Source organism: Triticum urartu, chromosome 7 (assembly GCF_003073215.2).
Source record: "Triticum urartu cultivar G1812 chromosome 7, Tu2.1, whole genome shotgun sequence".
In the NCBI taxonomy this organism is placed as follows: Eukaryota; Viridiplantae; Streptophyta; class Magnoliopsida; order Poales; family Poaceae; genus Triticum; species Triticum urartu.
Genome location: NC_053028.1, coordinates 498534198 through 498548672, shown reverse-complemented (window position 1 = coordinate 498548672; position 14475 = coordinate 498534198). Strand labels below are relative to the sequence as shown.

Here is a 14475-nt window from a genome sequence, read left to right as displayed (position 1 = left end):
AGGAGACGGAGGAGTGTCACGGGAGGGAGAGGGAGAGGCCAGGGGCTTGGGTGTGCAGCCCTCCCTCCCCCCACTATATATAGGGTGCCTAGGGGGGCGCCGGCCCTAGGAGATCCAATCTCCTAGGGGGGGTCGGCGGCCAAGGGGGTGCCTTGCCCCCCAAGGCAAGGGTGGCGCCCCACCCCTAGGGTTTCTAAACCTAGGCGCAGGGGGAGGCCCAAGGGGGGCGCACCAGCCCACTAGGGGCTGGTTCCCCTCCCACTTCAGCCCATGGGGCCCTCCGGGATAGGTGGCCCCACCCGGTGGACCCCCGGGACCCTTCGGGTGGTCCCGGTACAATACCGGTGACCCCGAAACCTTCCCGATGGCCGAAACTGGACTTCCTATATATAGATCTTTACCTCCGGACCATTTCGGTACTCCTCGTGACTTCCGGGATCTCATCCGGGACTCCGAACAACTTTCGGGTTACCGTGTGCTAATATCTCTACAACCCTAGCGTCATCGAACCTTAAGTGTGTAGACCCTACGGGTTCGGGAGACATGCAGACATGACCGAGAAGCCTCTCCGGTCAATAACCAACAGCGGGATCTGGATACCCATGTTGGCTCCCACATGATCCACGATGATCTCATCGGATGAACCACGATGTCGAGGATTCAATCAATCCGTATACAATTCCCTTTGTCAATCGGTACGTTACTTGCCCGAGACTCGATCGTCGGTATCCCAATACCTTGTTCAGTCTCATTACCGGCAAGTCACTTTACTCGTACCGTAATGCATGATCCCGTGATCAACCACTTGATCACATTGAGCTCATTATGATGATGCATTACCGAGTGGGCCCAGAGATACCTCTCCGTCATACGGAGTGACAAATCCCAGTCTCGATTCGTGCCAACCCAACAGACACTTTCGAAGATACCTGTAATGTACCTTTATGGTCACCCAGTTACGTTGTGACGTTTGGCACACCCAAGGCACTCCTACGGTATCCGGGAGTTGCACAATCTCATGGTCTAGGGAAATGATACTTGACATTCAGAAAAGCTACAGCAAACGAACTACACGATCTTTGAGCTAAGCTTAGGATTGGGTCTTGTCCATCACATCATTCTCCTAATGATGTGATCCCGTTATCAATGACATCTCATGTCCATAGTCAGGAAACCATGACTATCCTTTGATCAACGAGCTAGTCAACTAGAGGCTCACTAGGGACGTGTTGTGGTCTATGTATTCACACATGTATTACGATTTCCGGATAACACAAGTATAGCATGAACAATAGACAATTATCATGAACAAAGAAATATAATAATAACCATTTTATTATTGCCTCTAGGGCATATTTTTCCAACAGAACATCCTCTTTGAAATATAAAACCTTTGAAACCCACCTTTGTTTGTGCAATAGATGATGCGTGCCAAACTTGAGGTCATTTGGAGGTGGTCGAAAAAATGACCGCATTCCGGAGGGGCCATTTGGTCTTAACTTAAGCCAGTTTTTGAAAAAATGTGATTTTTCCCACCACCTCCAAATCACACTAACTTTCTTGAACATGGTGACCCACATGTGCCAATCATGGCTATGAAAGAAAATTTGGAAAAAGAATATTTTACAATGCCCCTTGAGGTATAGACCGATGTTTTGACCAGTCAGTCTAGAGGGCATTATAAATTAATAAAAAATTCAAAAAATGTAAAACCTTGGAAACCCACCTTTGTTTGTGCAATAGATCATGTGTGCCAAAGTTGAGGTCATTTGGAGGTGGTCGAAAAAATGACCGCATTCCGGAGGGGCCATTTGGTCTAATGTAAGCCAGTTTTTGAAAAAAATGTGATTTTTCCCACCACCTAAAAATCACACAAACTTTATTGAACATGGTGACCCACATGTGCCAATCATGGCTATGAAAGAAAATTTGGAAAAAGAATATTTTACAATGCCCCCCTGAGGTATAGACCGATGTTTTGACCAGTCAGTCTAGAGGGCATTATAAATTAATAAAAAATTCAAAAAAATATAAAACCTTGGAAACCCACCTTTGTTTTTGCAATAGATCATGTGTGCCAAAGTTGAGGTCATTCGGAGGTGGTCAAAAAAATGACCACATTCCTGAGGGGCCATTTGGTCAACTTAAGCCAGTTTTTGAAAAAAATGTGATTTTTCCCACCACCTCCAAATCACACTAACTTTCTTGAACATGGTGACCCACATGTGCCAATCATGGCTATGAAAGAAAATTTGGAAAAATAATATTTTACAATGCCCCCCCTGAGGTATAGACCGATGTTTTGACCAGTCAGTCTAGAGGGCATTATAAATTAATAAAAAATTAAAAAAATATAAAACCTTGGAAACCCACCTTTGTTTGTGAAATAGATCATGTGTGCCAAAGTTGATGTCATTTGGAGGTGGTCGAAAAAATGACCGCATTCCAAAAGGGCCATTTGGTCTAACTTAAGCCAGTTTTTGAAAAAATGTGATTTTTCCCACCACCTCCAAATCACACAAACTTTCTTGAACATGGTGAAGCACATGTTCCAATCATGGCTATGAAAGAAAATTTGGAAAAAGAATATTTTACAATGCCCCCCCTGAGGTATAGACGGATGTTTTGACCAGTCAGTCTAGAGGGCATTATAAATTAATACAAAATTAAAAAAAAAAACCTTGGAAACCCACCTTTGTTTGTGCAATAGATCATGTGTGCCAAAGTTTATGTCATTTGGAGGTGGTCGAAAAAATGACCGCATTCCAAAAGGGCCATTTGGTCTAACTTAAGCCAGTTTTTGAAAAAATGTGATTTTTCCCACCACCTCCAAATCACACAAACTTTCTTGAACATGGTGACGCACATGTTCCAATCATGGCTATGAAAGAAAATTTGGAAAAAGAATATTTTACAATGCCCCCTGAGGTATAGACGGATGTTTTGACCAGTCAGTCTAGAGGGCATTATAAATTAATACAAAATTAATAAATTGCCCACCTACCAGAGCAGAAGAATTCATACTCCACGGCCTGCATACGACTAGGAACCCTGCTGTGCATGGGCCATGATGCAGGCCCGTGGTGCAGAATATCTCTGCTACTAGTAGGCCCCACGGGGCAGAGGGGATAAGAGTTAGGCAATGTAGTGCCTGCAATTGATAGGAGCTTGGGAGGGGAATCGCAGCAGGGTATATAAACCGGTGCGGTGCTCTCTCGCTTGGCGAGGTGGGACTAAACTCCCACCACCCAACGGCTATGCACTGCGATGTGCCCTGCGCGGCTCCGCCTTGGGCCCAATTCGGGCAGACTGGCCCAGGGCAGCCTTACTCCGCTCACTGATACATTTTATAGTTTCTTTGTTTCTTTTCTTGTTTATATTTCTAATATTTAAAATCAAGTCTCTTTTTTTCTATATTATTTCTAACAGTGTTTACTAAAATTTAAAAAATATGCCAAATTCTGTTGCGTTTTATTTCATTTGTTCGTACTCTTTTGTATATTGATAATATTTACGAAATATGAACTAAAATGTTGTGTTTTAATTCAATTCTTCATTCCAATATTTCTTATCTTTATTATTTTTTAAATATTTTTAGTTTTTAAGATAAAATGTTCTGCTTTATTTCACTTCTTCATTCTAATATTTGTTCTCTTTATATTTGAAATATTTCCAAAATGTAAGATAATATGTTGTCTTTTATTGCACTTATTCATTCAAATTTTTTCTTCTGTTTTCTATATTCTCCTCTTTTCTTTGTTCTGGCAGTTATAAATTTAAATAATGTATGATATATTGTTCTCTCATATTTCACTTTTCATGGTTGTATTTCCTAATTATAAATTTTATTTTCTGTTTCATACTTGAAATATTATTAAATCAAATATAGTTGGGACAATCGCATATATGCCTCCACTTGCACCATGTACTACAAGCAGGTTCTTCTTCTCGGTCTCACCAATTGATACCAAACTTTTATGCACACCCTACGATGACCATAGCAAGCATGCCTGGCAACTACCGTTCATTTCGGACACTCTATGCATCTTGTAGGCGTTTTGCGGTGATAAAACCCTAGAACACTGCCGCGGCGTGACGCAACGTGTGTTTTGTGTCCGAACTCGTGCAGACCTTGCCTAGGGGGGGCACATTGGCCATGCTCACATGCTCCCAAAATTTGGGGTCATCTCATGCATGCCCCCACATGCACCATGTACAAGCCGGACCATTCGGGTCTGCCGGAGGGCAAGTTTGGAAGAGGTTTTCCTTGACGGTCCCACCAAAAGATCCTAAACTTTTTGCACACCGTACCATGACCATGGCATGCATGTGGTAGTAGAATTCATACACCACGGCCTCATTTTTGTTGAAATCCAATTAATATCCATGTGTATTACATGTAAGTGAGCATGTGTAAAATTTATTAGATGACTTGAAGGTCAAAACATTAACTTGTCATGTATGCACAAAAAAATTATGTATTGAATGCAAGTGAGCATGTGTATAATTTAGTGTGTGATTTGAAGATCAATACACATGGAAATATGCCAAAAAAAGTTCCCACCTACCAGAGCAGGAGAATTCATACTCCACGGCCTGCATACGACTAGGAACCCTGCGGTGCATGGGCCAGGATGCAGGCCCGTGGTGCAGAATATCTCTACTGCTAGTAGGCCCCACGGGGCAGAGGGGACGAGAGTTAGGCAATGTACTGCCTGCAATTGATAGGAGCTTGTGAGGGGAGTCACAGCCAGGTATATAAACCGGTGCGGCGCTCCCTCGCTTGGCGAGGTGGGACTAAACTCCCACCACCCAACGGTTGTGCACTGCGATGTGCCCTGCGCGGCTCCACCTTGGGCCCAATTCGGGCGGGCTGGCCCAGGGCAGCCTTACCCGCGCGCTGATATGTTTTATATTTTCTTTGTTTCTTTTCTTGTTTATATTTCTAATATTTATAATCAAATCTCTTTTTTCTATATTATTTCTAAAAGTGTCTACGAAAATTTAAAAAATAAGCCAAATTCTGTTGTGTTTTATTTCATTTGTTTGTTCTCTTTTGTATATTGATAATATTTACGAAATATAAACTAAAATGGTGTGTTTTATTTCAAGTGTTAATTCTAATATTTCTTATCTTTGTTATTTTTGAAATATTTTTAATTTGTAAGATACAATGTTGTGTTTTATTCCACTTCTTCATTCTAATATTTGTTCTCTTCTTTATATTCGAAATATTTCCAAAATGTAAGATAATATGTTATGTTCTATTGCACTTCTTCATTATTTCAATTCTTCATTCCAAATTATAAATTTTATTTTCTGTTTGATACTTGAAATATTATTAAATCAAATGTAGTTGGGACAGTCGCATGCATACCTCCACATGCACCATGTACTAGGAGCAGGTTTATCTTCTCGGTCTCACCAATTCAGACCAAACTATATGCACACCCTAGGATGACCATGGCAAGCATGCATGACGAGTATCGTTCATTTTCAAAACTCGATGCATTTTCTGGGGTTTTTCCGGCGACAAAACCCTACAACACTGCCCCCACGTGACACAACGTGTGTTTTGTGTCCGAACTCGTGCACACCTTGCCTGGGGGGCACATTGGCCATGCTCACATGCTCCCAAAAGTTGGGGTCATCTCATGCATGCCCCCACATGCACTATGTACAAGCAGGACCATTCGGGTCTGCCGGAGATCAGGTCTGAAATTGGTTTTCCTTGACGGTCCCACCAAATGGTCCCAAACTTCATGCATACCCTACGATGACCATGGCATGCATGCGTGACAAGTATCATTCATTTGCGACACTCGATGCATTTTCTAGGGTTTTCCGGTGACAAAACCCTGCAACACTACCCCCACGTGACGCAACGTGCGTTTTGTGTTCGAATTCATGCACACCTTGCCTGGGGGACCACATTGGCCAAGCCCACAAGCTCCCAAAAGTTGGGGTCATCTCATGCATGCTTCCACATGCACCATGTACAAGCAGGACCATCCGGGTCTGCCGGAGGTCAGGTCTGAAATTGGTTTTCCTTGACGGTCCCACCAAATGATCCCAAACTTCATGCATACCCTACGATGACCATGGCTTGCATGCGTGACAAGTATCGTTCATTTGCGACACTCGATGCAATTTCTAGGGTTTTCTGGTGACAAAACCCTACAACACTGCCCTCACGTGACGCAACGTGCGTTTTGTGTCCGAATTCGTGCACACCTTGCCTGGGGGACCACATTGGCCAAGCCCACATGCTCCCAAAAGTTGGGGTCATCTCATGCATGCTTCCACATGCACCATGTACAAGCAGGACCATTCGAGTCTGCCGGAGGGCAGGTCTGAAAGTGGTTTATGCGTAACCTACGATCTCACGAAATGATCCCAAACTTAATCCGTAACCTACGATGACCATGGCATGCATGCATGACAAGTATCGTTCATTTCCGACACTCGATGCATGTATAATATTGTAGAAATGTTAGAGATACTATAAATATTGTTGAACATATACAAGTATACAATAACTAATACGTGTCACAAAGAGTTTTTTTTAGGGATGAACCAATGATATTTATTTTAAGGGAAGAAACAATGCAGGTAGGTGGGCCGGCCCAGACCGCAAATAAGTGTCGGATCCATATTGTGGAGCCCACAACGCTGTGCTTTCCATGCACGTCGATCACACGCACGTCGATCACGGGAGTAGTTGCCGTTCTGTTACACAATTATGGGATCGTGCTAATCCATATGTTCCTAATCCCTACGATTGAGGAGCACATTCAGCCTCGCTTCAACGGAGGAAAATATAGATCGCGAGATTGGCCACAGGGAAGTTACGACGACCTAGGCGTCGACCTCGTATATAATCTCCTCCTCCTCGCACATGTCGTCGACTAGATCGACTCCTGCTGGCGAGGCGTCGACAGCTCCGTCCGCCGCATCCCACACGCCACAAAAACTCCGAGAAGATCAAGGTCGTCCGCACGTGCAGGCCGACCTCGACGAACTACGTCGAGAACGCATCGCCGACTTCTTTCATCTTCGTCGACCGATCAAGTAAATTGTCCTCCTTCCCTCGCGCCTTCATAGCAAGCTACTTCCTCCGTCTCGTTGCTTTGATGGACTTAGGTTTACCACATATTTTCAACTAGTATGAACTCGACTAGATGCGTTCTGACCAGATGGCGTAGATGAAAACATTCTTTGGTTCTTTCATAGCATGGTAGAATAAGATGTTGTTTCTCAAGAAGCATGATGCAATACATTTTTTGTCACAAGATCCAATTATATTTTTGTCACATGATCCAATTATATTGTTGTGCACATAAAACATTAAAGAGTTATTAACATTAGATGTTGGTGAACCTCAAATAGGTACCATTGCTATAGACTCTAGTTTATTTACAGCTGAACAATTTGTCACCCTGTTAGTAAGACAACCAGACGAATAAGTAACAGTTTACCATATTAAATTTATTGATTATATAATTTATATGATACTCAAAGAACTTGATAAGATGCAAGTAAATTCAATTACCAATTGTAGTTATTTTTTATTGCCTCATGTCAGCACACACTTGGCTGCATGTTGCAGTATACATGGTGATAGTTTTGTATTTCCATTAGTGCTATTTTTGCATTAGTGTTAGCTACTGCCAGAAAGTTTTATATTTTTGCATGCCTATTGTTATTTTTGCTTTAGTGTTAGCTAATGTCATGAAGTTATATATTTTCTTTCAACGAGATGGACGAGGTGAATGGAGAAATAGTATGCGCAGTTGAGAAATGGTGCAAGCTTGTTGTAGATCTATCGAGCGGTCAACGCGCTAGAGTGGCTGATACATCATTATGCAGCATGCTGCAAATACCATCTATTAAGATGCGTACCCTACTGATTAGGTATATGATTGAGAATTTTCAGGCCAGCACATGCAGATTCATTATACAAGAGCAGGTTGGGGAGGTGACTCTCGGTGCGGTCGACGTCGAGTGCATCTTTAACCTCGAGAACCAAGGACTGTCCGCTTCGGACATTCTGACTGAAGAAGGCGAGGACATGAAGGAGCGGGTGCCGCCATAATTTCTCAGTAAGACATTAGAAAACATAGTGATAGATAATCTCATTGAGGACATAATTAAAAGTAAAGCCACTGACGGCGATTTCCTTCGCAAAGTAGTGCTAGTCCTGTTAGGAACAATTATTGCTCCCATGTTGAGCAAGATTGTGCCAAAGCAGTACTACGCTTTGGAATACGATGTGAAACGTATTTCAAAGATTAACTGGAATGCCTTCACCATGCGTGTTCTCCTTGATTGCCTTCGCATAGTGAAGAAAGGCAAACACCTCCGCCAATGGCCGAAAGGCAATTTGGCTCTCTTGCAGGTACACATATCAGACCTGTTGCATAATGTCAATTATCATATCATTGCAATTTTATGTGATGTATTTTACTAACTCTAAGTCCTTATATATTTTTTTGTAGTACTTGTACTGGGAGAAGGTGCAACCGGTCGAAGGCGAATGCGCCTATAATCCCAACTTGTCCATACAACCTCTTATGAGGAACTGGACAGAAGGTGCAGCCACTAGGAGAGATAGGTTCGACTATGATAATGGGCGCGGCCGTGGTAATGTAAGGGTAAGTCGTTGTGTTTCGTCTTTCTTAAATGTTTTGTAACTTAATATTATTTATTTTTTATTCATCACATGTACTTCAATATCGCATGCAGATCGAAAATAATATCACCCTTTCGAATCATTCTTCTGCAGCTGAACCTTATAGTTTCTGTGGAATTTACTGGTGTATACTCCACCCAAAAACGGCGCTTCCGGTTATTCTTCCAGGCCATGATGTACTGCTGTGATCCGTCTCCCAGCTTAATTTCTACAATCTCCATGCCGTCGATTTTTCTAAGATCATCCTGCAACATATAGAAGTTTGCTGGAGTGAAGACGTGAGAAGCAGCTATCTCAAGTTCCCTCGAGCTAGTAACTGGCACCGGTAAACTCTGTGAGGCCGTGCAGTCATCTCGCGCCTCGTTTTCACGGATAAGCACAATGGCGTTCGAATAGTGCAAAATCATATCCACCAGGGTCATTTCACCGTCTAGGTGGAGGTGAAGGCATGAGTTCAGGCTTTCACTCCGCTGGTTGCTTTTCATGCCAAGCCAAAACCCCTTTGTTAGATATGCCGCGGCCCACAGTCTCCTCTTCTTATGCATCCGCCTCAACCATGTTACGGTTTTTTCCGACTGCCATTTTTTGGAAAATGCGTGCCATGTCTCCTCAAACGTTGCCGTGGACGTGCTGTAGTACAGAAGAGTTCGGAACTCCTTCAAGGACTTGTGACTGAGGTGAATCTTCATATTTTTCTCTATGTGCCACGTACATATACAGTGCCACATGTCTGGCAAGAGTTCGCGAATTGCCTTGATCATCGCAGCGTCGGCGTATGTGATAACACTCTTAGGCATCTTTTGACACATGGACCTCAAAAAAGTCCACAGAAGCCACACGTATGTCTCCTCGGTCTCGTCTGAAACTATGGCACAACCAAAAACAGTGGTCTTCCGGTGATTGTTAAGACCAACAAAAGGTATGAATGGCATAGCATAGCGGTTCATCTTGTACGTGCTGTCAAATACAAGCACGTCGCCGAAGTCCTCATAGTCATGACGAGACTGGGAGTCGCACCAGAATATCCTATTCAAATGTCCTTTCTTATCCCTCTGTTTCCTACTGGCCATGATGCCTATGGCTGTGACAGCATCACCTTTTGAAAGCAACTTCCTCTTCTCCTTGGCGCAAAGGTTGTATATTTCATGCCTGGTAAAACCAACACCGCCGTACCATACATGCTTGCTGATGAAGCAATCCATCATGTCGTGAATTCTAATCCCTGCAGCTCCCATGGACATTATCTCATGCTTCTGGTACTCTTTGATTTTTCTGTGGGACCAAAGAAAAGGTACCTCGTTCGGTCCTGCCACATATGGCTATGCTTGTCCTCAAAACTTTCAACATACCAAACCCCACGCTTTTGGTCAAGCTTGACGGTCAGGTGCGCTTCGCAAAAGCAGCGTGTCTCGGCTCTGAGCCTACGGCTGTGTCCTTCCTCGGTTAGCAACTTGCTGTCACGTTTCCCTTGTCTTGAACAAGCAAACCGCCTATAACGCATATGACGTGACTCTGTTTTGCTATACCTGACCTTATTCTTTCTAATGCTGAAACCATTATCTCTAGCATAGCTGTTGTAGAAATCATACGCAGCATCGTGAGACTTAAAGGTCATTTCCATTATCTGCATGAACATATCCCTCTTATCATCTGCAGCTGGCAGTATCTTGGACATTCTTTGCACCATCATCTTGTGTCACCTACACAATCAAACCACAGCCATGAAAACAGATTTCTATGGTTTAACATTACTTACTTCCATAGAACATTGATTACACACATACCTCACTCATGATGACCGACGACTCGGACTCCCCAGAACCAGGTGCATCTAATGATTCGTCGTTAAGGCCTGTCTCCGCGTCGGATTCACCGTAATAGTCGTACGCATTATGACATTCGGAAATGAACTGAAAAATACAACACAAATACATAATTACTTATCATATAATATTGCAGAAGAAATTCAATTTGCATGCCAACAAAAAATTTCACTTACGTACCTGACTAATGTAATCTTCATTCGAGAGCTCCGAGTTGTTTTCCTGATCATCATCAAGCTCATCAATCTATAAATTTTCAACACAAAGATTTAATGTTGTCGGATGCCACCAAAAAATTACAACATGACAATGCCACTCACATTAAGATCGTCCCATTCATTCCCATTCTCTGACCGATCTTCACGATCTGAATTTTCATCATCGGACCAATCTTCTATCCAGTCTTTCATCAGTTCTCCAAACTCCATGTCTACCATGATATCAGTTAACTCCTCGTCCGCCATTTCCTACAACCAATATTATGTATCATCACATGTGCAAACATTATCAATGATGAAATATAAAACACATAGCACACGATCACGGATGTTATGTAAACAACCGCAACCGAGGCCGTTCAGATCTGCCAAACTTATCAAGGAAGATGGCCACGACAGCCGTCGTGATCACTTTCAATCACGAGGAACTGCACGATCTCAAAACCTAGATAGATCTGTGATTACCTCTGCCGCCGGATACCTAGGTTAGCCGCCACATCAAATAACGATACTGGTGGTGCGCACAACCGACGGCAACCGACGCTACGTGAACCCAGATCACGAGGAGCAGCACTACCGGAACAAGATCAACTATCGCATGCGCCGCCGGGTAGCTAGGTTACCCGCTCCGCTAGGTTAACCACTGCCACTGACGCGACGGCAGTTCGTTCGATGTTGCCGCGAGCGAGACTAGAAGGGGGACGCGGGATGCGGTACCTGTGTGCGATCGTTGGAGATTCACGACGTTGTCGTGCCCGCTGTCCGACGAGATCGCCGACGACGAGATAGCCGCCGGTGGAGATCTACTACGTGACTTATGGAGTTGTGTCAATGCTCGCGAGATTGATGGAGCTGCTCGCGTGAATGATTGGATTCGGCAGGTCTTACATGGACGTGGGGTCGTCTGATGTTTTTTTTTGGACCAGGGTACTGTACGTATACGGTCTGGGTTATACAGGGCTAGACAGGGCTTCGATCTGGGCTGCGGCGGGCCAGGAAAAAAATAAATTCGCGGGGACAAAAATACCCCTCCAAAATAAGGTTAGGGGGGAGCACTGGAGCAGGGCTTATTTATTTGGTATTCTAAATCTTGATGTTTTTAATAATCTTGACCAGAATTTACAAAGTTTTGACTTTAAAAAAGTCTAATAAGCACTGTATTTTTGGACACAGGGAGTACGGAGCACACGGCATTCGATTGTCAGCAGAGTACCAAGACGACGATACTGAGGCAGTGAGGCACCTCAAATCTACTGTAAATCTGTACAATCTTATGTCCTGGTGCAGCCAGCAACAACTACACCGGCGGCAAAGGCGGCTCTGCCGGCAACGGCGCCATCTTGCCGCTCTTCTGCGGCTCGACATGGCACCGGCAGACCGGGCACGTCGCATGCGAGTGGAACCACATGTCGATGCACCCGACGTGGAACGTGTGCGCGCACACCGGCAGCCGCCGCGCCTTCTCCCCGCCGGACAGAGCCTCCAGGCACACCGCGCACTGGGCATCGCCGTCGCCGGCACCAGCCGAAGCAGCGGCAGTGTACACGAACGCCGGGATGGCCGCAATGGACGCCTGCGGTAGGCCGCCCCGCTCGATGGCCGCCGTGGCCTCGTCGTGCACGAGCACCTCCGGACCGGCGAGCAAGCGGCCAGTGCAGGAGAGCACGAACAGGATCGCGCAGTAGAGCGCGAGCGCGATCCACACGTACCTGACGAACGCGGAGAGGAGGACGAGGAGCAGCAGCACCGGGTACGACACGAGCACCAGCGCGCTGCCCTGCCCGACGTCGAAGACACGGCTGCCGCGCGCCTGCCACGGGAGGTCCGCCGCCGCCGACGACGACATTGCTGGTCGAAGGCTTCGTGCATGCAATGCTCGCGACTCGTGTGGGATGCTGGTAAGTGGTAACTTGTGACTTGTGAGCGTTAATGGCGGCATCGGCGACACATTTGTAGGCTGGGGAAATGGATAGTGCCTTCGTTGACACTTGACAGCGCAGGCAGCTGCATCTAGGGCAGGGCGGATTTGAGTTGATTTACTGAGCAAGCAAGGTCGCCTCTGGCATTTAAATTTAGTCCTAGACGACAGAAATGCAGGGTATATGCCATGGTTTAGTATATGATCATGTCACAGCTTCTCATATTGTATTAGCCTTGAGTTTATTGTGTTCGAGCCACCGCGTGCAGGTACCCCGGGTGAAACTAGTCCAAGATAAGTATTTCTTCTGTAGTTCGATGTGATCCGCTGTGCGCGACCCAGTCGCCAAGGCCCTCACAAGGAGGAAAAAGGCAAAGGATGAAAGGACTACGATATAAACGTGTGGGATATTTCGCATTCTAATGAAGCCAGCCGAGAGGGACACTTATTATATGGCACGACATTTCAGTCAGTTCAAAAACAAACAGTACTTCGTCGACGACTGTGACGGCTCGGATATTACTCGCAAAGATCTTGAGAAGCTTTCTTTCACGTTTTTAACATGGATGAATGAGATCAGCTCAACTGAAACATAAAGATAGCAATTGAAACACGAAGAAAGCATTATGAAGCATGTGAAAAACAAGTTTAAGTCTAAAATACTTCCTATGCATAGGAATTTCATAAAAAAACAAATTATCAAGACAAACAAAAACTAGCATATGCAAGAAAGAAGAAAGAAACAATAGCAATCTAACCATAACGAGAGGTAATTTAGTAACATGAAAATTTCTACAACCATATTTTCCTCTCTCATAATAATTACTTGTAGGATCATAATCGAATTCAATAATATAACTATCACATAAAATATTCTCTTCATAATCCACATGCATGCAAAGTCGACACTCTTTCAAGATAGTGGGATTAACATTAACTAAAGTCATAACCTCTCCAAACCCACTTTTGTTAAAAACTTCACGAGATTGAACACTCTCCAAATATGTGGGATTACTTTTACCTAAAGTTGACGGTCTTCCAAACCAACTTTTAATATTATTGTAAACATATTCATCATGAGGCTTAAAGAAATTTCAAGATCATAAGAAAAACACCTCAATCATGATCATTGCAACAAGTAGTGGACATAGCAAAATTAACAGCCTCAAGCTTATGGTTTTGCATATCATTAGCACAACTGACATTAATAAAATTTTTAGTAGAACCATTGCAATCATGCTTTACATCCAAGAAGCTATCCTAAATCACTTCATAAATTTCTTCTCTTAACACTTCATCACAATTTTCAGATTCACGAATTTCAAGCAAAACTTCATAAAGATAATCTAGTGCACACAACTCACTAGCAATTGGTTTATCATAATCGGATCTCTTAAAAAGATTAGCAAGTGGACAAGGATCCATAAACTCATTGCTTCCTATTTTTTGAATAAATACACAATTATGCCAAGCAAACAAGCGAACAAACCAAGTAAGACATAAAGGCAAACAGAAAAGAAGGCAAATATTTTTGTATTTTTCTAAAAATGTTTTAGAAGTGGGGGAGAGGAAAACGAGAGGCAAATGACAAATAATGTAATGTAAGAGATGAGAGTTTATGATGGGTACTTGGTAGGCTTGATGTATAACCTCCCCGGCAACGGCGCCAGAAATCCTTCCTGCTACTGCTTGAACTTGCGTTGGTTTTTTCCTTGAAGAGAAAAGGGTGATCCAACAAAGTAGAGATAAGTATTTCCCTCAGTTTGAGAACCAAGGTATCAATCCAGTAGAAGATACGAACAAGTCTCCAATCTATGCACCTGC

General features: G+C 43.8%; 1 protein-coding gene and 1 long non-coding RNA gene across 2 annotated transcripts; both read right to left on the bottom strand.

The window, feature by feature from the left end:
- Positions 1 to 10361: 10361 nt before the first annotated feature.
- LOC125519705 lies at positions 10362 to 10768 on the bottom strand. Its single transcript, XR_007288285.1, has 3 exons — positions 10696 to 10768; positions 10477 to 10602; positions 10362 to 10392 (listed from the first exon to the last, which is right to left on the bottom strand). It is a non-coding gene; the product is annotated as an uncharacterized LOC125519705 (long non-coding RNA).
- Positions 10769 to 11814: 1046 nt separating this feature from the next.
- On the bottom strand, positions 11815 to 12637 carry LOC125525373 (RING-H2 finger protein ATL39-like). Its single transcript, XM_048690372.1, has one exon. The coding sequence runs from the start codon at positions 12577 to 12579 to the stop codon at positions 12031 to 12033; it is 549 nt and encodes a 182-aa protein (XP_048546329.1). The 5' UTR covers positions 12580 to 12637; the 3' UTR covers positions 11815 to 12030.
- Between the last annotated feature and the right edge of the window lie 1838 nt (positions 12638 to 14475).

Bases quoted from the DNA above. Each gene is read 5' to 3' on its own strand.
- LOC125525373 (XM_048690372.1), bottom strand. From the start codon at position 12,579: ATGTCGTCGTCGGCGGCGGCGGACCTCCCGTGGCAGGCGCGCGGCAGC.